Here is a 22,175-nt window from a genome sequence, read left to right as displayed (position 1 = left end):
GGATAAACTGGGATAATGGACCAAAACTACAGCGTGAGAAAAAAAGATTGTGACGGAGGTCTGGAGAAAACGCTACGGGACAGGGGGAAGGGGAAAGGGGGCGGCGAGGGGGGAATGGGAGAGTGAACGAGGTCCCGCTGGGAAGCACGGAGCCCAAAAATAGAAACAACCGACCGACTCAGATATTGATCGAGCGTTAACACGAGGCCAACGGGCAAAAAACGGAGATCAGGGATTGGAGGTTAAAGACGTAGAAGATGGACGCCACCTCTAGCCAAATTATTCAGTTTTCGTCCCATCTGCTAACATGGAGGGGGCGGGGCTTATGACCTATACTGCAGCCAGCCACTAGGGGGCAGTCCAGACAATTTGGCGTCACTTTTAGGCGCTGTCATGTCCTCCATCTTTATTTGCAGGCAATTGCTGAGTCCCAAGTCAGACTCAGCCTCCATTTCTCCTTCTTGCGTTATTGTCGTGAGCGACGGCTACGTGTCGCTCACGATAATGATAACGCATAACGACGTCATCACGTTGAGGAGCAGAACATCAACACCGTCTGTTCCATTTCCAGACAAACGAGCTGATAATTCTCCCGTCTCGTTTTTATCTGTCTGACTCAAATCTTCCTTCAACGCCTGCTGCCTCCTTTCTCCTAAACCTCCTCCTCATCCTCCTCCCTGTCTTCTGTCCGTCTCTTTAAGGATCACTGTTTTCTTCTTTTTTTAGATACTCCTGGAACTTTTTCTCTCCTTCCGTTTGTGAGTCGCTCTCTTTCTGCGGGTTCAAGGTCATGGACCTTCACTTCCTGCCGCAGATAACAGAAACAGGGCACCGGCAGCTGGTGTGTGTCAGACACACTGGTGCCTGCTGCTCAAGTGCTTTTCCCACAGAACAAGAACACACACACATATACATACATCACTTCGATTGCTCTAAATGAATCTTCCTTACCCCCCGGAGGAAAATCTTCCTTACCCCCCGAAAAGTCCCTTGGTCGAGTTCTCCAGTGAGAACTCATTTGTTTTGTGTCCATGTATGTAGCCTCATCACCGTTGTTGTGTTTTTTCTGCATTACCACCACCTGGTGGACCGCAGTGGAACTGCTCGTCGTAGCTTGTGTCAGTCGTCAAATACGTCGACGGACTACAATTTGCCAAGTCTCCCCCTCGTCATCTTACCGCGGTGGGAACGCAGACCAGCAGCAACGGTTTGCGGGCAATGTTTAGTTCCTTGAAAGAAAAGTTCCCGGGGGACTCGTTTTTCTCTGCATCACCCACCACCTGGTGGACCGAAGTGGAACTGCTCGTCGTAGCTCGTGTCAGTCGTTCACACGTCGACGGGGTCAAATTTGCCAAATCTTAAGTTTGCAGGAATGTTTAGTTGGCCTAGAAGTTGTCTGAAACGGAGCCGATAGTGTCATATCCCCTAAGTGTGGATTTAGATTTTAGGCGCTTTAAACTTATTTTAACGTACTGATTGTTTCCTTGTGTTGAGTTATCATCCGTGTTTGCATGACTAAGAGCAGTTTTTTTCTTTATTTGACATCATTATACTCTTTGTCGAACATTGTCCCCTAAATTTCAACCAGAAATCTCTATGCGATTAAATACCCATATGGATCTTGAGTGCGCGGATCTGTTCTTTCGTGAAGATTGGATGTTTTTTGGATCGTCTCGCCTCCACAGTCAAGTGGAGTGAGCGTCACTGTGACTGTTCTATAACGGTAACGACGCGGCTGCGATCTGTTTTTCTCTCCTCCAGAAGAGAAACCGGAGGAGAGAGAACGTCAGCTTTTCTCCCTCGTCCTGACCGAAAAAGGGAAGATGTGGCGGAGGCTTGTTTTTTTTTAGTTGTTTTTTTAAATGTAGCCTCATAAATGTCACATTAACTCATCGTCCGTCAAAGCCAGTCACATTTGAAGCTCGTTACAAGAGTCGAGGAAGAAAGAACGGGAGGTAATTCGCCGTTCATTCGGGAATGTCGGAACACTTGTTCCAGTGGCACACAGGAAGGAGGTCTTTAAGAGCGACGTGTGTGTGTGTGTGTGTGTGTGTGTGAGAGAGAGAGTGTGTGTGTGTGGGTGTGTGTGTGAGAGAGTGTGTGTGTGTGTGAGGTAAAGTTACTGTTGTATCTCAAAAGAAAACACAAGGAAACTGGACATAAAGTAGCTAAAAAACATGAAAGTAACCTAGTTTTAGTGCGCACACACACACACACACACACACACACACACATTTGTCTTGTCATTTATCAAATACCGTCATAGCATTTTTCCCCCCGTCAACACACAGCGAGCGAGACCATCGGTTTTTATCTTATCTTCTTTTCCAGACTTTGATGGAGCCCTGCTGCTTTCAAAGGTCAAAGGGCAAAAGGTCAGCGAGTGAGGGGTCAGCAGACATTTCTTTTTCTTTTTTTTAAGTGAGTGTGTGTGTGTGTAGAAGGGTTAGAGTGGTGGGTTCAGGGACCATGAAAGAAATTCCAGATGCGGAGGAATTTGTCTTCACTGGGAATTTTCTTTTTCTTTTTTTGGGGGGGGGGGTCTCGGTGAGAGGAGAGGTCATGAGAACAGCAGAACACACACACACACACACACACACACACACACACACACACACAAACCAACCTACATTAAAACCATTGTTTCATTGACGTTAACTCCGCACGCCACTAAAACCGTTGTTTACAACAATAGAAATGAAATGTATATATAATATATAATATTCTTACAGACTCTGAACCATTAAAGCAGCAGACGAACCTTCAGTTTGGATTATTCTGCCTGAGCTATAGTGGAAAAGTTTACGTTGACGCCCATCACAAGCATAAGGAGAGTCATGTGGATTTGTGAGACGCTGCGTTTTCTTCCTGTCGCCTAGTTTGAAATAATCTGGTGATGAAAATTAGCTTAAAAAACATATTTTTGTTTAAAGATTTATTTTTATAGTTCATTTTCAAAAAATTGGAAAATTGGTTTTAAAATGTTCATTTTGTCAGGTATCATGCAATGTAAAATTATCCCTAACCCTGACGGCAAATCAATTGAAAATAAAACATTTGAGTCTAATTGCGTTTTTATTATTTCTTCCATATTTGCCCCTCTGCCTCGTTCTGCTCCTCCTCGCTCCCTGTCGTCATATGTCGGCGTTCGTCTCCGGGTCATTTCCTGTTTTGGTCCAGACATATGTTGTCATTATCGGCGCTCTGCGACACAAGGGGACAGACACTCGCGTTTCGTTTAATTTGATATCGTCAATTTATGGCGTCCGTCAGTTATAGTTCCATAAAGAAAGACGAAAAAAATAACAATTCTGAATTTGTAACAAACGTCTTCTGTTTCCTTGACAATTGGTTGACTGGGTGAAATCAGCAATTCTTTGATTCACTTTTAGGCCTCAAGAAAACTGAGACATGAATTGCGTCGGAGGATCGAAGACGGTCAGTGAAGATCCCTCACGGTTGAACACGGCGACACGTTTCATCCTGTTCAACGTTTTTGTGTGACGTGTCCGCTCCTTCCTGTTGTACTTGAGCCCGGGACGAGGTCGCGTTGACTCGAGACTCGCTGCCGGAAAACTCGATTCGCTCTTTGTCTCCATGTGAAGACGTCGACTTGGCCTCTTTTCTTCAGCTGTCCTTAAAAAAAATCAATCCTCTTTGTGTATACGTGCCACGTGCCTTGCCGCCATCTTGTTTGTTTTGGGGTCGCCGTCCCGTGGTCAGAGAGTGGTGGCCGACTTGACCTTGGAGGAGAGGACCTGCCTGAACCTCCTCTTCAGCTCCTGCATGTTGGGGGATTTGGGTCTGGCCAGGTGGAGGCCGCCCCGCCTCTTCTCCCCGTTGCCTCCCCCCAGTGCTCGGATCACCTGGGAGGAAGGAGAACACGGTGACTCGCCACAATAAAGTCAAGGGAGAAAAAAAGATGTGGCTAAAGTGAAAGGATGCTGGGAATCTGCTTCCTCAAAATAGCACAAAGGAAACAGTCGGTCTAAACATAGATGTCATGAGCCTGGGGCGAAATCTGCTATTAGTCCAACGGAAACACAAATATACAGAACAGTCCTTGGTGGGCTGGTCGCCCTCTTTCTGTCTTACAGATATGTGGTATTTTTGTATCATCTGGTGACTCTGGGCATCAGTGGGAAACTTCCTGAGGTCTGAGATCCCAGAGGAAGTGGAACTCCCCGAGGTTCGGTGTCCTGACATCTTTGTTATTAAAGGTACTGCAGCTAAAACCATCTTTACCGAGTATCGAACCAATGAATAGCAACAACGGAAACAAGGTCCCACCTCCTGACAGAGATGCAGGAAGGCACCGTGGACTCCCTCGTGGTCTTCTCTGGCCGAGGCCTCGAAGTAAACTCCTCCTGCGAACGGAGGCAGGATTCAGGTCAACACTTATCTTTACTATCACTTCCAGATAGCGCTCGGCATTCCTCGCTCATTACGCGGCACGCGGGACATAGCTTGAAATACACGGGAGCGGGCGGAGGAACGAGCCGCTGTTATGGTTCGAATCAACATCTGTCGCATGCATTTACGAAACCGGCTACCGTGGTAAATTCTGTCAAATACAGAAGTTCTAGGATAACATTTCTCAGAGACGACAAAACACTCTGGCGCCGAGCCTTTGAACGTCTTCGAGTTGAGAATGAAAACTGAGTTGGCTTGTAGTGAGTGGATCCTCTGGGAACCATGAACGTTTGCACTTTAGACATTAAACACAAAAACTAAAATTTTCATGGATTACGTGTCAAGGACACAAAGTTTGCGAAAATATTTGCGTGGTTCGACAGAGAACGGGCGTATGTTCATGTTTGTGTGTTTACTCGCGTGAGTATGAACGTAGCGTTAGCGTTCTCCTACCAAAGCAGAGCCCAAACTATTGGTCTAACGTAGGAAATATGCTATATAAGCAATTTCATAGGTTTGGGTTTTGGGTCAGGTTTAGAATCTGGTCTCCAAACCTGAGCTGCGTACTTCCCTCTTAGCGACTACAGTATCAAAACCATTACATCTATATTCTATCTGTTATATGTGTTCGCAGGATCGTATGATTGGAGGAGGAAGAGGAAGGAGAAGCAGGAGGAGGACATCCCACCTAACGAAGCCGCCAACGTCTCGCCTTCGTCCGCGGGCACCTGCCGGGCGCGGAGCAGGTCGCTCTTGTTGCCGACCTGCATGGGATTTCAGATTACAGAGCAGATTGCATTAGAGGGATTAAGGGTTAGCGGGCGACTGCTTCTATGTCTGTTCCTTTATGGACTTCGATGCAATTCGTCTGGATAATCTAAAGCATTTGAAAGACGAGGAAACCGCTGGACCCGAGCACATTCAGAAAAATCCCAAATAAACAAATGTATGAATCGGGTTCACACTGGAGGATATACTGACGAGTATGACCGGGATGTTTCCCGACGGGTGGATGCGCCGGACGTGTTGGTAGAGTGGCTGGATGGTCCGGTAGCTGTTGTGGTCCGTGATGGAGAAAACCAGCACGTAGCCGTCGGCCCAGTAGATCGACCTGCAGGGGGAAGTTTATAATACGGTAATTACAAGATATTAGTCCGTTCGAAAATGAATGTCCAGGTCATTTTCATACGTCGTCTCTGACCTGTTGATCTGCTCCTGGCAGTACAGGCCCTCAGCGTCGTCCTGCGAGGACAGAGAGTGAGGGTATGATCTGTTAGTCTGCCGACTATTCATCATACGATCGACCGATTGCGACAGTCTCAACTGTCCATCACGACCGTTCACCCCCTTTTCATATCTTCAAACAGCTGATGAAAGCCAAACTGATAAGAAACATGCACACGTGAACGTACATCAGTGTGAGAAGAGCTACCTTAAATGACACAAACCGTCTTTGGGAAAAATCTCTTTGACGGCTAATTTGGCCCATTCATTAACATGGAGGAGGCGGTGTTTAAGACATATTCCGCCATCCAGCCACTAGGGGGCGATGCAGATTATTTTAGCATCCATCCGTTGGTTGGAATGGAAGGTCGCGTTGGAAGGAGCCTGTCGCGTCATCAGTCTTCAAGCGTAGCCACCGAACGGGACGATCCCCGGTATCGGGAGACAGCTTCTGACTTTTCGAAAACATTGACCCACAACTTTCCAAAACCATTTTTCTGTGCAGCTTAAACGAACACGAAGAGTTGGTGCTGTTCATGGACACACACACACACACACACACACCAGCTGTTTCAGATCATGAACCTCCGTCTCCTCCTGACCCGCCGGACCACCCGGTCGTCAGGTTCAGGGGCAATTAAACTTCAAGATGGGCAACTGAAGCCCAGTAACTCGTCCGCTCCTCCTCCACACGCCAATTATTTCTTCCCTAATCTCTGGAACACCCGTCGCCATCCTCCTGCGTCCTGCCGGGAGGGAGTAGAACTTCTACCCTCTCCCCTCCGTTATCTTTCCCCACCCCTCGTAGGAAATGAGCAGCTCTAAGGCTTCAGGGTTTGGTAAACAGACGGCGGAGGCACGTCGCTCTCATTAAACTCATCACGAAGGTCACTTCCTCTCCCACTTCAAATACCTTTTTCCTCAAATTGCTTTGAGATAAAACTGGAAGTTTTTTTCCCTTTGATTCAACTTTTAGACACAAGGCAGGAAATGACGCCGTTGCTTTTGGAACTTTTCTTTGATTTCTTTCGCTTTCTAGAAAAGTTCTCGGCGCAGAAGAGGTTTGCCGTTTCTGTCCAGCCGCTCCGCGCACACGGAAACTCTGGGATGGAAACACGGCGGCGGCGCTCAGGGGTATTCCGGGAGGTACCTGGAGAGCGACGCAGGGGGTGTCCTGGATCTGAAGCGACACCTCCTCCCCGTCCAGGGTGACCTTTCTGGAGTAGAGCGCTCCTGGGGAGAAACGAGAACAGACGGGGGGGTGGGGTGGGGATGGACGGATGAATGAGGTGAAACGGGGAGAATGGATCGACGCTTACTCTGCTAAATATTTCAGAGACACAAAAAACTCACCGGTGTTTGCTTCATAATCCCCGATGAACCTCTTGGTCAGAAACCTGACGATCAGAGCTGCAGAGGAAACAGGAAAAGTCGGGATCAGGGATAAAAAAAACGAAATAAATTAAAGTGAGGAAATTCATATCTTAGTAATCAGGACTGTTCAGAGTTCAGCTTGTGCATGACAGTTTTCTCTAGGCGTCAGTGTGTACGACATTAAATCTGTGATTTATGACCTGCTGCGACCTACTGACCTATATAACCATTAAGCATTGAAGGAATTTTCCACGTTTTTCCCTGACAAATAACTCTTTTCATTGATTTCGAGGACTTTCATGGCAGCAGAGAGATGAGCTAAACAAACAGACCCAAAGTCTGCTCAGAGGGAGAATGATTCACCGGTTCTGGGAATCACGATCATGTCGAAATCCTTCATGCGTCGCCTCTCATAGTTGGTAAATGATTGTCTAATCAATCACTGGTGGATTTGTATTCTGGACTATGTTCTTTTTCCAACTCTTGCAGACTTGTTCCCGTTGGAGTATTAAGGGAAAATTCTGCGCCACTAAAGAAGTGTTGCACTTTTATTAACTTATGGGATTTACAAAAAACTAAAAACAAAAAAGTCAAAACAAAACCAAAAGCAGCAAAAAGACAAAAAAATCTTGTTTTCCAGGCTCCAATAATCCAGAATCCTACAATTCCCATCAAGCAGCTCGATTACTTTTGGGCCCCTCACTTACACTTTAGGACTTTCACTTGTTATTAAGTATATTTATAATTCATATTGTGTCATTCTATTTACGCTTCGTTATGGTTCCGATTGTTTATTCCACAAGTTAAATATGAAATAAAAGAGCTAAATAACGGTTTTACAACGACAACGTGTAGAAGGGGAAATGTCTCCCCCTGGCGTCCAGGGTTAGTTTAGCCCCATCACTTTTGCCAGCTTTTACACTTTTATACATTTATATATTACTAAACACAAAGACCTCCTCACAATAACAAACTCCATGATGACATTAATGTGTGGTTATTATCATGTTGAGCCATTACAGTTTGAGCTCCTGTGTGGAAAAACCTCCTCCCTGCTCATATAGATTTGAATATAATTAAAGGGGTAAACCTTTTTTTGGGGGGGGGGATTATTATTATGAAAGATATGATTCCATACCGGTCTTCCCGACGTTGCTCGCGCCCAGCACCACGATCTTCACCGTCTTGTTGGGGACGCAGTCCAGCAGAGGAGGGTACTCCGGGATGGGGACCAGCAGGAAGTTGCCCGACCCGCCGCTGCTCATGGTTCTCGGTGCAGCCGGGTCGCCAGTCAGCCGCATTGAGCCCCCCCTCCCCACTCCCCCCTCCCGTCCGCTCCCTCAGACCAGAAAGAAGAAGAAAAAAAATCACTCCAATATTCCCATGGTATTCCTGCAGCAGGGAGAAGACGAGATCACTCCGGACCTCCGCGGGAATCCGAGTCTTCTTGGCGACAAAGCTGCTTCATTCTAACGTCATCCCCCTTTTTCTTCTTCTCCTTCTTGGAGATCCAGTATTCCCAAAATCTATTCCTTAGTATTCCAAGTTTCTTTTTTCCACTGGCTGCTGGGGAAAAGGTTTCACCCGCACTGATTCCACAGGCGTCCCGAGTGCGCACAGAGGGCAGGGGGAGGGAGGGAGGGGTGTAAGACCCTGAACCGTCCCCTCCGATATTCCCATGGGACCAGGCTAAACTGGGATTCATCTTTCCAGCCTGGACTCAGACGTCATTAACCTTCATGGTGCAAGTAGGAAATTACAGGTTTATGATAATAAATCTTCACATAATGGACCGAGATTATTTCCAATTTCACTGGATTTTGTCCAGAGAAAATAAAACAACGTCCAAACTGTCACTCACCACAGTACCTGTTTTTTTAAAATTTGTTTTTACCGCCCGCCTATTCTATCCCCGTGTTGAGAAACGAACAAACGAACGCTCCCTCAGCTTCCAGGCCGGACAACAGGAAGCAGCATGAAGTAAAACAGAAGCACCCGGAAACCGATCTATTTCGCCTTCAAAATAAAACGTGACAAGTAAAAACATTTAGCTTATTCTTTAAATTAGATATTATTAGCTTGTAAAGCTACTTTCAGTAGCAATAAATATCAACAAATCCGTGATTTATATAAAGAAAATATTACAAAATGTAATAATAATGACAATTCAATACAAAACAATAAAATCACATTAGAAATAACAACAACAACAATAATTATTATTACATAGTAAATAATAGCAGTAGCAATAATAATAGTGCACTTATTAAAATCATTTTAAAGTTTATACTATATTGGTATGTAAGTTTTATATTAAAGTAGTAGTACATTTAATAATTATAACAATAACAACAATAACATAATAATAATGACATTAATAAAAAGTGAACTACTACAGAATTACGATAATATAATAAATCAATAAATAGCAATAATAACATAGTATCAGACGTATTGTCATCATTACTATTATTGTATTTTGAAACGAACAGACCGGAAGTGGGTTCGTGCCGCCCTCCCTGACTTGACCGTGGTAACCACCAGGGGCGGACGGCTCTCCCGGAAACTCCGCAGCGGCTCCTCAACATTTCATCTTCGGGGTTCGGTCCACCATGGCGGCGCGCGGATGGAAATACTGATGACAGTCCGAAAGATCGCCTCGATTTGTACGATGGTAAGGAGCCGAGGTTCGGCCGCGCCGCCGGTGTCCGTGTCCCCCCCCCCCCCCCGCGGCTCTGTCCGGTGCCCGGGCGGGTGGAAGTGGCAGCCAGGACGCTAAGCTAGCTGCGCGGCTAGCAACGTGATAATAACACGGGAAGTTGCGGGAGCCGGCTCCGTGGATACGGTGGAGGAGGGGGTTAACTGGGGGGGTGGTCGGTGCGAGCGAACCGGGGCTGGTTCCGCGGTGTATTCCCCGGTACCGGCGGTTTGTTTACTCGGGAAGGGCAGGGGCGACCCACCGTCGGTCCGACCTACCAGCTAGCTTAGCTTAGCTTAGCATGCTACAGCCCGACGGACTGTTGTGAAGTTGCTCGCAGTTCGGCTCTTTCCGGCCAACCGCAGCTCGTTTGTCTCTCACACACGCACGCACACACGCACACCGCGGTGACCTCATGTGGAACTGATGGAGACGTCCCCAGCTTCCCGTCACGGCACGTCTCTTTACACTGTAGAATATTTGTGGGGTTAAATGCGGAGGGGAAATGCAGCCAGGTCAAAGGTCAGGGTCAGCGTGCTGCTTCGTGACCAATCGGAAGTTTTGGTGCAACAGGTTGTTAAGTGGGAGGTCAAGGGTGACAAGGTCCAATCGCTGCAACTTGTTCTTCTCTTTCGTGTTGTTGTTGTTCTCATCGTGTTGTAGCTGAGTCACACACACACACACACACACACACACACACACACACACACACCGGGGAGATTAAAGCGACAGGATTAACTTGTGACTGTAATTTATCGCTGAACATTTCGGAGGCGACAGACGCCACGACGGATTCTGCTTCTTATTCTGGTGTGTGTGTGTGTGTGTTTTGAGCTCTTACTCAGTCACACACACACACACACACACACACACACACACACACGTGTCCCACCAGACCAACACTAACAGGCTGCGGCACTGGTTTCATGTTTGCCACTTTCTGCCCGCGAGCTCTTTATTCTTTGTGAAAAATCCATTTGTCTGGTGATGAAGGGAAGAGGCGGATAGATAGATAGATAGATAGATAGATAGATAATTTATTCATCCCAAGCTGGGATGGGAGGTGAAGTGATGCAGCGTGATGATGAGTAATCATCACTGTTACGGTCATCATCCTCTGTGTTGCCTTAATACAATATTTTATCCCTATAGAAACTCTGCTTTTAAAACTGTATTTCTCATCTGTGTCAGGTTTTAGTCGTGTGCTAATATTACTATATATTATTAATATACTAATATTAAATGTATATAAACTCATATCAAATCTGTGTGTGTGGATAATCGTAGGACGTGAAGCAGGAAACAGCTGCAGAGAACGGAGAAGCAGGAAACACCAGAAAACAATGAGGAGGAAATGAAGCGCAGATTATGTCATTACAGCGTTTAGGAAAAATTATGATAATGAAGAACAAATGTTCGAGAGAATATTTTTTCTGACCGCGTCTCTCCTCTCTCCTCCTTCCTCCTCCAGGGCGCCAATGCCTCCGCCTTGGAAAAGGAGATCGGACCGGAACAGTTTCCCGTTAACGAACACTACTTTGGATTGGTCAACGTGAGTGACCGTCAATCACACACATGTACACACAGTTCCTGTCGTCATCGTCCTTCTGGGAAATATATTTCTAATGTTCATTTCTTTTGTTTTTGTTTCCAGTTTGGCAACACCTGCTACTGTAACTCGGTGCTGCAGGCGCTGTACTTCTGTCGGCCGTTCAGGGAGAAGGTGTTGGCGTACAAGGTGAGCGACCAGACGATATCAGGGACGCGCCGAAATGAAAATTGTATGGGCAAACTGGTTAAAATGAAACATTTGGCTGGTTTTATTTACAGTGTTTCATTTATTTTGCCAAATGTTTCACCATTGCATGAATATAATAGCCACAAAAATAATCAATTACAAAAGTTACGAATATTTATGTGACACTGAACATTTTTTTTTTTACATTCCAGCATTTATTAGGGGAAAATAAATAGTTAATCCGTTATTAGAGTATCTGCAAATCTTGATTTGTAACTTACGAGATGCGACAGGCGTGACTTTCTCCTCTTCGTCCTCTTCCTCCGCAGGTGCAGCCGCGTCGTAAGGAGTCGCTCCTCACCTGCCTGTCGGACCTGTTCAACAGCATCGCCACGCAGAAGAAGAAGGTCGGCGTCATCCCGCCCAAGAAGTTCATCTCGCGGCTGCGAAAGGAAAACGGTAGTAACGCTATGAAACAACCGATCGCTGCGTCTTTGTTGTGCCGTTTTTTTGACAGACGCTTTCAGTTTTCTGGAAAATTTTATTTCCTCAGTTATTTGTTTTTTCAAACCGACCGAGCAGCTGAGTCGACTGGCTTGACGAGCGAGAAGAGGGAAGACGGAGTCGGGGGGGGGGGGATACTCACAGCTGAGGAAATAAAGTTGTCAGCCAAAGTCCCGGTGTTTTGATTGGCTCATTCCGTTCCTCCTCGCCAACATGTGCTCACCTTGTTTATTTTCCGTTCCCCATCTGTCTTTTTTATCCATCTGTCTCTTTCCACTTCTCTCTCATATGGTTTTTTCTTTCTTTCCCCACATCAGAGCTGTTCGACAACTACATGCAGCAGGACGCCCACGAGTTCCTCAACTACCTCCTAAACACCATCGCCGACCTGCTGCAGGAGGAGAAGAGCCAGGAGCGGCAGCAGAATGGGAAGCTGCTGCAGAACGGAGGGGGGGGAAGTGAGGGCGGAGGAGGAGGAGGAGACGGCGATGGAGGAGGAGGAGGAGGAAAGGAGACGCAACAACAGACTTGGGTCCACGAGATCTTCCAGGGAACGTTGACCAACGAGACGCGTTGCCTCAACTGTGAAGCTGTGAGTGACCGGCGACGGGCCACGGGGGTCACACTTCGGACGAAGCTCCACCTGTTTTGAGAAAAGAAAAAGAATGATTTATTTACCACACGACACGATTTGTAGTCCGATTTTCCACTCGCCGACAAATTTTGGAACTAGCCTCCTTTACTCTTGATTTCCTAACAAGCTAAATATCTACACGAATCAGATACAACTGCAGCCAATCAGAGTGCAGGACAGAGGCGTTTTCGGGGGCCGGGTCTCACCTGGTGAAAGATTGTGTTGCAATCCCGACATGAAACCAGGAGTAACATAATCTTTTATATTTACGATAAATAAAAGTACAAAATGTTTTCAGGCATTTGAGAAACAGTCCAGATGTTTATCCAATAAACACGGAGCATTGTGGGTAAAAGGGGCAGAAACAAGTTTGGCAGCGACCAACTGATTAGTCGATTAATCCCTTCGGTGACCTCTCCCCTCTGACCCCAGGTCAGCAGTAAAGACGAGGACTTCCTGGATCTGTCGGTGGACGTGGAGCAGAACACTTCCATCACGCACTGTCTCAGGTGACACGAGCAGCAATCAGCAGAAACATGATGGATATATTATGATGATGATGATGATGGCAGTTTATCTGACAAGTGTGTTTGTGTCTCGCGAACAGAGGCTTCAGCAACACGGAAACGTTGTGTAGTGAATACAAGTACTACTGTGAGCAGTGTCGCAGTAAACAGGAAGCGCAGAAGAGGTGAGCGACGTCAAATTTTTGCGGTTGATAAATCGACGTGATTGAATTCTTGTACGAATTTCGTGAATGGAGAATATTGTGGTTCACGCTCACGGCTGCAGCTACGTCCAGTAATGTAATGTAATCACAGACGAGGAACAGACACCGATACACGATCAATCCATTTCTGACAATGACAGGATAATTGTTACCTCTAATAACCATTGACTCAATTAACCAATCGGTGATCGTCTACTGAGTTAATCGATAAATCGGTTTAAGTACTTTCTATGGGGGGAATAGAGGCCAAAATTCTCTGATCAGCGTCTAAATTTTGAAATTTTAAGGACCAAACAAGCGATCGATTAATCGATAATAAAAATAATTGTAAGCTGCAGCCCTAACTAACACAAGTCACGTGTTTATTTGTATATAAACTTACAAATATGACCATGACTTCATTGTTTAGTTGTAAAATGGAAGTTTCAGACACAAATATTAAACCTTGTGTTACAGATTTATGTCTGTTTTGAAAACGGATCCTCTCAGGTGGCGTCCACCACGAAGAAGCACGAACCACTCAAATGTGTTTACAATTTTGTTCCATTAGAAAGCACATCTGGTGTTGCTATAGCAACCAGTCGAAGGGGGGGGGGGGCTTCCTGTTGATCCAGGCAATGACGGACGGGGCTCTTTGTCTTCACCTTGACATGAACGACCGTTAACACCAGCTAACAATCCATTAGCTCCGAAAGAGTTCCGACGCCTCCGCCTCACACTGACACTGAGCAGGAAGCTGCTGCTCCATTGGTCGGTCTGGAGCAGTAACTGTGTCGGCATGGAAAAGCTTTAAGCCCTAGTGTTTGTCAGGGACGACTCGGCCCCCTCGTGGGGTTTTCCTACTGAGCTTTAGTTATTTAAAACCTAACAGGGAGTTTTCTTCTTCCTGTTGAGACCAGACATCATTAAACCCTCTCTCCGTCTGCGCCTCCTCCATCAGGATGAGGGTGAAGAAGCTGCCGATGATCCTCGCCCTCCACCTGAAGCGCTTCAAGTACATGGACCAGCTGCACCGCTACACCAAGCTGTCTTACCGCGTCGTCTTCCCGCTGGAGCTCCGCCTCTTCAACACGTCCGGCGACGCCACCAACCCCGATCGCATGTACGACCTGGTGGCCGTTGTCGTTCACTGTGGCAGGTTGGTCATTTATATATTTATATATTATATATTATTAATTTTTTGAATGTTAACAATTACAAATCAATAAAAATATTGTAGGTGATTTGACTGATTCAATATGATTTCCTCTGCAGCGGCCCCAACCGAGGTCACTACATCACCATCGTCAAGAGCCATGGCTTCTGGCTGCTGTTTGACGACGACATCGTGGAGGTAAGAAATATCATTTTTTACATTAACAATATATAAATATTTGATGACAGGGGCTGTCCTGTCATCCACATATGTAATGTTAAACTCTGAAGAGAGGCCAGACTCCGCCTCCTTCTGGTCTTAATGCTAAGCTAAACTAATTAGTCTTCTTGTCTCGTAGAAAATTGACGCGCAGGCGATCGAGGAGTTCTATGGACTGACGTCGGACATTTCCAAGAACTCGGAGTCGGGATACATCCTGTTCTACCAGTCCAGAGACTGAACCAGCCAGCGGGGGGGAGGGGGATCCTCAACAGACTGTCAATCAACAGAGGGGGAGGGGCTACCGGCTACGCCCAGTACGCTCACATAAGTATCCAGGCGTTTATTCCCCCTGTAGGCGGAGACTGGGCACCGGATGGAGCGCTCCCGCTCCTGATTGGTTGAGACAGATTGCGGGGTGGCGTGGCAGCCTCCTGGATTACCATCCGTTCAAATCCCCCCCGAGCCCAAACTGCGACAGAGCACCTTGACAAAAACCCCCAAGATGGCCGATTGTGTAACACTCGCTTTGCACTGTGGCGTCGGCTGCTGACGACTTGCGAGTGACGCCGATCCACGAGGCTGACGCCGGCCCGTGTGCGCGGCGATGCAGACGGACCAATCAGCTGTTTCGTAGGATGCCAGTCATCCGAGTCGCGGTTTAGCGTTTCTTTTCCCCGTGTGCATATAACAACCTGCTAAATTAGCTTCCCGCAGCGAGCGTGAGGCTAACGAAACGCTTCACATTCACCAAATAAACGCGTCCGCTAGCGATTGGTTAGCTAACCTGAAAGTGTTAGCGACCGCAGCGATGCTAGCCCCAGTGTTCTTTTCATTAAACGGTGCTAACAACAGTGTTTTAACGGGCAGAACGAGGTGTGGATGCGCCCGACATACATGGCTCTTACCCTTTAATTTTGAAAGCTAAGTGAAAATTTGAGAAAGTCAGCATTTTCAGAAAGTGTAATTTAAACATTTACGACGACTGCTACGTTTGATTTCGCGTTAAATCTCCGTCGAGGTCGTTTAAGCCCAAATATGTTGTTGTTAAAACTAAAACAATGAGCCTTAACGCTCACGGACAATCTGGTTAGATTAAAAAATATATAGACGTAAATTAGCTAAACAGTGAAAGTGGAAGTTGTATTCACGGGTCACATTTGGTGCCACCGCGGCAAAAAAATAAGAAACCAAACGTGCTTCAGTAACATGAACCGACTTTTCTTGGTCTTTTGCAGTTTGACTTTTCAAGGCTTGTTTAATTTTTGGTGCATTTTAAAAGCGTCACACAAAGAGACAAATACTTTTTTTCTTTGTCACTACACACCAAAACCTGAAGTCTTTCTAAACTTTCTACTCGTCCTCCCCCGACTCGAACCTCCCGATCAGCGACATGTATGTTTTTCGAACTATGTACGAACACACTGCCGAGCTCCGCCCGACCAAGCTGCCTCTGATTTAACGAACAAGCCCGCGCCGGCAGCAGATGGAAAGTTGAGTGGAAGCCCGCTCGCTTCTCTCATCTCTCTTGTTTATATTCCGCAGCAGCTTGAGTGGCCCTGGGCAGCAGGTCAAGTATTATATGAATGTTAAAATGTACAGTAAAAATAAAACTCGTGCTGCTGCTGCTCGACCTGTGAAACACTGTTTGGATTCGGTCGCTCCGTGTCTCCTCAAAGCATTTTCAATAACATCGTGTTGGATTTACCAGCAGCCTCTTTTACATCACGGCGTCTCGCGGTCCCTGAACGCAGCGTCTCAAAGGTCTTTTACAGGAGGAAGGTTAAAAAGCATCCATAGTGACCCAGGACTTTTTTTTACTTTTGGTTTTTCGACCGGAAGAACTAAACTCCTCTGGTGGAACCACGGGTCTTAAACATCTCAGATTGGTCTCGACTTACAACGCTTGGACAATTCATTTATTTTTGTGATGTTTATTTACGTTACAAATCTTAAATTGGCTTCTTAGCTTAAAATAAAACTTTATAACGAAACGACCGATTATTGATAGACTCTGTTAGGGTTTCCGATCTGTTCCCTCCCTCTCTTCCTTTTTTTGCACATGATGGGAGTCAATGACTGAAACGTTCCCGGGACGGTGATCGTGGGCGATGTGACGTTCAAAACATTGTCGGTAAATCCACAGACATTTACAGCGTTTAAACATTTGTCACTACAGCCGCAAAAGAGTCGCGTTCTCGAAGGTCTCGCGAACGACGGGAGGAGACGATGAAACTTCAGTCAAAGTCAACACTATGTATCCTTTTCCACTAACCTTCGTAATGGGACGATGACGTGACACGTTTTTTTTTCCGGGGGTCGATCCACTTTCACGAGGTCAGAAATGAAACAAGTTATATAATCCAGGCACCAGCAGAATCTGTGGACTCCTTTATATCCACCGAATGATGTGTTCAATTTTTAAGCCTTTAAAAAAAAAAAAAGGGAACATTTCCTTCATGCATAGTAAAAAAAATAATTCATAAACATAAGCACAAAAATGCCTCGTCGTCGTCGTCGTGTGGCAGACGGACGTCCACAGATTCCGGTTCGGAGCCGGTGGAAGGAAAATGAAATGCAGTTCTCATGGTAGTCGACGGAATTGTGAACGCGTCGGCTGAAGTGTTTGCTTTGAAAATCCATGTACTTTTTTTTTTTTTTAAAGGCTCTTTTATTTAAATATTATTAAAATTATTACGAATGTTTATGTTAACTTCCTTTTCTTTGATGTTTCTGTTTTGATATATTGAACTAATTTGAATCGTCTACCGTTCTCGTGTAGGCGGCTCTGGACACTGAGGATTTATTTTTGCTTTAACTTTTGTTTGGAAGTTTGTGACGAACGATGATGTTGATGATGATGTACATAAATACAGATGTTATTATTATTATTGGAATATAAATAATTGCTTGCTCGAAAATCGTCGACTGATCTTGATGCGGAACGTTGTCGTGTCTCTGAAGTGTTTTTTTTATTCTGGTTAGTGAATGAATATTTATAAGCCCCGCCCCTCTGGCATCACAGGAAGACTGAAAACAAACGGCCCCTATTAAAATTAGCTGGTCTGACTGGTACGAAAAACAGTCATGTGAATCCACCATCAGCTTTTTAGTTTTGAATTATAATTTGGTGGTTGAAGAAATTAGATATTAAATACAGATAGAAAATTATATTTCACAGTGATGCTTCAAATATGTCTCTCACAAAGTTTGAACTCTGAGTATTTTAGTAACAAGTGACCAGTAATTCATAAAGAAACCTGCTTAATCAAATTAGTTAACGTCAGATTGAAAAAAATTTTTTTTTTCCCACCTTAAAATAATTTTGCTTCTTAACATTAATTCCCCAAATTTAGGGTTAAAACCGGAAAAAACATGATGGGGAAATAATTAGAGTTAAACGAGATATTAACTTACAGGTGGATGACTCAGTTTCCAAAAAAACGAAAAAACTAATCCTCCAAACACTCAATTGACTCTAATACTGTATGAATTTTTTTTATATGGAACTAAATAAGTGGAGATATTATTCCTCCTCTGCTGCAGCGAATTCATCAATATTCATCAAACGACAAAGAGGAAGTTGTTTGACGTTTAATTCTCTGCAAGTTCAAGTCTTCGCCCCTTCATTGAGTTAACAGTGATATGGAAGGATAAAGGACAAAAATATATATGTATGACGTTTTTTCTCTACGTTGAAAACAAATGAAAAAGAGGAGAAGTGAAGGAAAATCTCTGTAAGACAAGAAACATCTTGGAATTTTACAACAGCAAAGTTTCCACCCGTTTGGCACAAACCGGAACACGTGGTGAATGTCTCCCTCTTGTGGCCGAAGCAAAGTTACACATTTTAAAAACCTCAACATTCTTTTTCCCTCCACAGTTTTTCCTGTACAAGGTTGAGAAACGTGACTTTGTTTGAAATAGTGAGGCAACATAACTTCTGTTTCAAAAGCACTTCATCATAACGAAGTAAAGTCATTAAAAATGCTTTTGGAACGACGTCGCTCCAACGTGAGAGATTATAGATAATGAATCATATGGAAAAATAGCGATCATCAAACAATCATGAAATTTCATCGCAAAGACTTTTTTTGAAAAGCAAAAACAAACATCAACCTTGAAACTCTACAATAGAAACTAGACTTTGCAGGGGGGAAAAAAGATAAATTTGCAGATTCAAAATTCGTTGTATTTCCTCACAGTTTAATATTTTAGGATATTTTGTCTGTAGTCATTGAAAGTTGAATCGCGGAGGAACATCCGGTGTTTGGGATGGTTGCGGGTGAAAGGTCAGTCGAGTTTGAGCCGCTACAGCTAGTTACACAATATATTTGTTTTGTAAACTCATGAATACATCATGTACATATTATACACATTGAAATTATTACTGCATCCACTTCCAGATAATCTCATACGCAGGATTTTTTCTTCTTCTTCTTCTCGTACGTCCAGGTCTCATTCAAATCTTTTCCTCTTCAACATCGACTCGGAAAGTTTTTCCGAGTGTTTACTGTACTCGGACACTTCATTCTTCACGTTTTTTCATAAACGTCCTGCGTTCAAGAGGTGCCAAAGAAAAAAAGGGGGGGTTACAAAGTCCAACTTCCAATAAGGAACGTTTGGAATTCTGCATTTGAGAGGTTTTCCCAAAACAGAGATGTTTTTTATCTTAAAAAATAAACGTTTCAGTAAATGTAACAGGAACCATTTTGATTCTGACCTCCTGACCTCTGACATCAAGATACAAACATTCCCATCCTCCATCTCTCCCTTCGTCTTCCTCCTCTCTCCCTCGTCCTTCCTTCATACCATCGTCTCCGAGCTGGACCCCTTGCCGGTGAAGAAGTCCCAGAAGTTGGCGGCGGGCGACGGTTTGCTGTCGTCGTGCGGCGCCTGCCTCACCCAGATGCTGCTCTCGGTCGAACCGCTCAGGCTGGAGAAGCTGAGGGCGGAGCCCAGCGGGCCGGAGGAGGAGGAGGAGGAGGAGGTGGAGGAGGTGGAGGAGGAGCAGGAGGAGGAGGAAGGCTGGGCCAGGCTCAGCAGGTTGTGGTGCGAGTGGAACTGACGAATGTGGCGGATGGATTTGCCCGGATTGGCGTCGCCTGGAGGGAGGGAGACGAGACAGAGTTCTCAAACTGTTCCCGGTACTTTTATGTCATAAAAAAATACTTCATAAGACTTTTGGAAATCAGCACAAAACTATTATTAAACTAAATTTGGTAAAAAATATAATCATTGATTAGTTCCTCTCACCGTGTCTGATTCATAAAAAAATGCATTATAATCTGACCTTCAATGACACTGGTTTTTAATCTGTGCTTTTATTCTGAAGGTCAGAGGTCAATATTATTTCCACCTCTCTTGGATGTGAACAACAAAAACATGGATCATCAGTCGACCATTTTATTGACTCAAGTATTAAATATTTTCTTTTTCTTTTATAATTATACATATAATTTTGTAAATGTGAATAATTTAAATGATCCATTTACTTGGAGAAAAACCTGGGAGAAGGAAGAAAACCTCTGTGAGTACAAAGTATAGAAACTTAAACATGAATATTTTACTTTAAAGAAATAAAACTATTTATAATGTGGATAAAAACATGTTCTGTCAAAGATCCATGTCCGATGTTTGACATGATACCAAAAAATTTAACTATTTTAGAATCAAAATCATGTTTTTTACGGAGAAAATGTAAATGTTAGAAACAGCAGTCAGTAGATATGAAGCTGCTGAAGCAACCATCACGTCCGTCACCACCAGGTGGTGCTGCTGTGACGTTTATAATCCAGTCACAAAATTCCCAAAAGCTCCTGCAAAAGTTTGACTCCTACTGCAGGAAGAGAAATAGTCGTGGAATACTCTGTTTTTATTTGTCCCACTGTCTCCTGCTTTTCATTATTTTGAAAATAATAATTGTGAAGTAGCTTTTCCATCGGTCTTTCACTTCTACAACCATCTGACGATTTCCCTGCAGAGTCTCAGAATAAAAAACGATGACGTATGAGTATCGGACCGTATCTGGTCTCCTGCCGCTTCCGGTTCTGGTTCAGTTTGAGCACGTTGAGGAAGACCTCGCTGGTCAGGCTGCCCTCGCCGCCGCTGCCGTCGGGCGGGAAGAGCGGCGAGGGCGGCTCCAGGGGGGACAGACTCCCGCTGGACGCCCCCACGGAGTCCAGGGACGCCCCCGTGTCCCGGCGACCCCCGGACTCGCTGCCGCTGCCGCCGCTCTCCGCCGTCAGGTGGCTGCTGCTGCTGAGGGATGAGGAGACGTTCAGACAACATCATATAGGAGCTGATGTAGTGATGGACTGGTTGTCATGGTTACCTGAGTTTCCTCCGCAGCAGGTAGTCGATGATGTCCGGGTCGGTCTGGATCAGACTCATCAGCACCTCCTGCTGCACCTCGGCAGACACCTGGAGGAAGCAAACACACACCCAGCGCACACACACACACACACACACACACACACAGAAAGCTCAAATCGTCTCTGTGAGAGATTCATAATAATAAATGATGAATCGTACGATTTTGAAAATGGAGTCCCTAACGCACCGTGAAGAGCCGCCGGTGGTTCTGCACAAGCAGCAGCGTGACGCTGATGATCGCCGTGCTGTCCTCGATGCACATCGCGTGGGGACACGCGTCCCCGCCGCCGCCGCCTTGCTCCCGCTGCAGGAGGTTCGGCCCGAAGATCACGGCCAGGTTCGCCGCCGTCATCTTGTTCCCGGGGATCTGGGAGGAGGAGGAGGAGGAGGAGGAGGAGGGGGATGAGGAGGAGGGGGATGAGGAGGACGGGGATGAGGAGGAGGAGGACGACAGGGAGCAGGAGGGGGATGAGGAGGAGGAGGAGGATGAGGATGAGGAGGACGACAGGGAGGAGGACGGGGATGAGGAGGAGGAGGATGAGGATGAGGATAAGGAGGAGGAGGAGGAGGAGGCAAAGTGTGGATCAGATGAAAATAATCTTCATCCATTGGCTCAGGTCACAACAAAAATCTGCTAAATTATTTGTTTTATTTTCCTCAGTCAGTTCTTTTTAAACTGACAAAAACCTTTGTGCGAGTGAACTCTTCTTCATGTGTACAAATGCAGCGGCGGCCGGTGTGTGTGTGTGTGTGTGTGTGTGTGTGTGTGTGTCGTATACCTCCTCGTCGTGGGTTCCCACCGTGTCCTGGGCGAAGCTCTGCACCGTGTGCAGCAGCGTCAGGAGGCGCAGCAGCGTGTCACAGTTGCAGGGCGGCAGCAGGTAGAGGAGCTGCTGCAGGTACTGCAGCTGGTCGGCTCCTCTCAGCACTGCAGGAGGAAGAGGAAGTGATGTCACGCATGTGGAACCGAAGGTGTCTGTGCGTGTGTGTGTGTGTGTGTGTGTGTGTGCATGTGTGTGCCGAGCGTACGGTTGGCGTGCAGGAAGGCCGGGTACAGCTCTCTGGGCAGCAGAGGGTCGGGCATGTCCCTCAGGAACTCTTTGAGCAGCGCCGCCACGTCGTGGACGCTGT

The 22,175-nt window shown here is 45.7% G+C and overlaps 3 protein-coding genes across 6 annotated transcripts in view; 1 reads left to right on the top strand and 2 right to left on the bottom strand.

Moving 5' to 3' along the window:
• Nucleotides 1–3,056: 3,056 nt before the first annotated feature.
• On the bottom strand, nucleotides 3,057–9,037 carry rasl11a (RAS-like, family 11, member A). Its single transcript, XM_035608389.2, has 8 exons — nucleotides 8,150–9,037; nucleotides 6,991–7,047; nucleotides 6,788–6,870; nucleotides 5,615–5,655; nucleotides 5,395–5,524; nucleotides 5,102–5,177; nucleotides 4,291–4,367; nucleotides 3,057–3,866 (listed from the first exon to the last, which is right to left on the bottom strand). The coding sequence occupies exons 1-8, from the start codon at nucleotides 8,310–8,312 to the stop codon at nucleotides 3,720–3,722; spliced, it is 774 nt and encodes a 257-aa protein (XP_035464282.1). The 5' UTR covers nucleotides 8,313–9,037; the 3' UTR covers nucleotides 3,057–3,719.
• Nucleotides 9,038–9,527: 490 nt separating this feature from the next.
• usp12b (ubiquitin specific peptidase 12b) lies at nucleotides 9,528–17,170 on the top strand. Its single transcript, XM_035607622.2, has 10 exons — nucleotides 9,528–9,685; nucleotides 11,181–11,261; nucleotides 11,364–11,447; nucleotides 11,777–11,906; nucleotides 12,269–12,543; nucleotides 13,018–13,094; nucleotides 13,193–13,276; nucleotides 14,256–14,453; nucleotides 14,570–14,648; nucleotides 14,809–17,170. Exons 1-10 carry the CDS (start codon nucleotides 9,638–9,640, stop codon nucleotides 14,908–14,910), a joined length of 1,158 nt encoding a protein of 385 aa, XP_035463515.1. The 5' UTR covers nucleotides 9,528–9,637; the 3' UTR covers nucleotides 14,911–17,170.
• Nucleotides 16,008–22,175, bottom strand: part of arhgap36 (Rho GTPase activating protein 36) — a 34,638-nt gene continuing 28,470 nt past the window's right edge. For 2 of the 4 annotated variants that reach the window (XM_035606799.2, XM_035606819.2), the window contains exons 7-12: nucleotides 22,074–22,175; nucleotides 21,824–21,972; nucleotides 21,232–21,411; nucleotides 21,004–21,092; nucleotides 20,692–20,930; nucleotides 16,008–19,774 (exon numbers count right to left, since the gene is read on the bottom strand). The exon at nucleotides 22,074–22,175 is cut by the window's right edge and continues 49 nt beyond it. In XM_035606799.2, coding sequence (XP_035462692.2) covers nucleotides 19,476–19,774; nucleotides 20,692–20,930; nucleotides 21,004–21,092; nucleotides 21,232–21,411; nucleotides 21,824–21,972; nucleotides 22,074–22,175 — 1,058 coding nt within the window. In that variant the 3' untranslated portion in view covers nucleotides 16,008–19,475. The remainder of the gene's footprint in view (nucleotides 19,775–20,691; nucleotides 20,931–21,003; nucleotides 21,093–21,231; nucleotides 21,412–21,823; nucleotides 21,973–22,073) is intronic. The other 2 variants (XR_004784756.2, XM_035606811.2) reach the window with 2 other exon arrangements.

This window comes from Scophthalmus maximus, chromosome 12, assembly GCF_022379125.1.
Source record: "Scophthalmus maximus strain ysfricsl-2021 chromosome 12, ASM2237912v1, whole genome shotgun sequence".
Lineage (NCBI taxonomy): Eukaryota > Metazoa > Chordata > Actinopteri > Pleuronectiformes > Scophthalmidae > Scophthalmus > Scophthalmus maximus.
The sequence above is the reverse complement of the archived record's forward strand: the minus strand, read 5'-3'. Positions and strand labels throughout refer to the sequence as shown.

What these genes read in the sequence shown, in the direction of transcription:
- rasl11a (XM_035608389.2), bottom strand. Translation starts at nt 8,312, where the DNA reads ATGCGGCTGACTGGCGACCCGGCTGCACCGAGAACCATGAGCAGCGGC. An exon ending in TGCCAGGAGCAGATCAACAG is followed by an intron (nt 5,525 to 5,614) that starts GTCAGAGACGAC and finishes TTCCCCCTGCAG; the next exon opens with GTCGATCTACTGGGCCGACG. An exon ending in GACGTTGGCGGCTTCGTTAG is followed by an intron (nt 4,368 to 5,101) that starts GTGGGATGTCCT and finishes CTCCGTTCGCAG; the next exon opens with GAGGAGTTTACTTCGAGGCC.
- usp12b (XM_035607622.2), top strand. Translation starts at nt 9,638, where the DNA reads ATGGAAATACTGATGACAGTCCGAAAGATCGCCTCGATTTGTACGATG. An exon ending in TCGCCTCGATTTGTACGATG is followed by an intron (nt 9,686 to 11,180) that starts GTAAGGAGCCGA and finishes TTCCTCCTCCAG; the next exon opens with GGCGCCAATGCCTCCGCCTT. An exon ending in TTGACGACGACATCGTGGAG is followed by an intron (nt 14,649 to 14,808) that starts GTAAGAAATATC and finishes CTTGTCTCGTAG; the next exon opens with AAAATTGACGCGCAGGCGAT.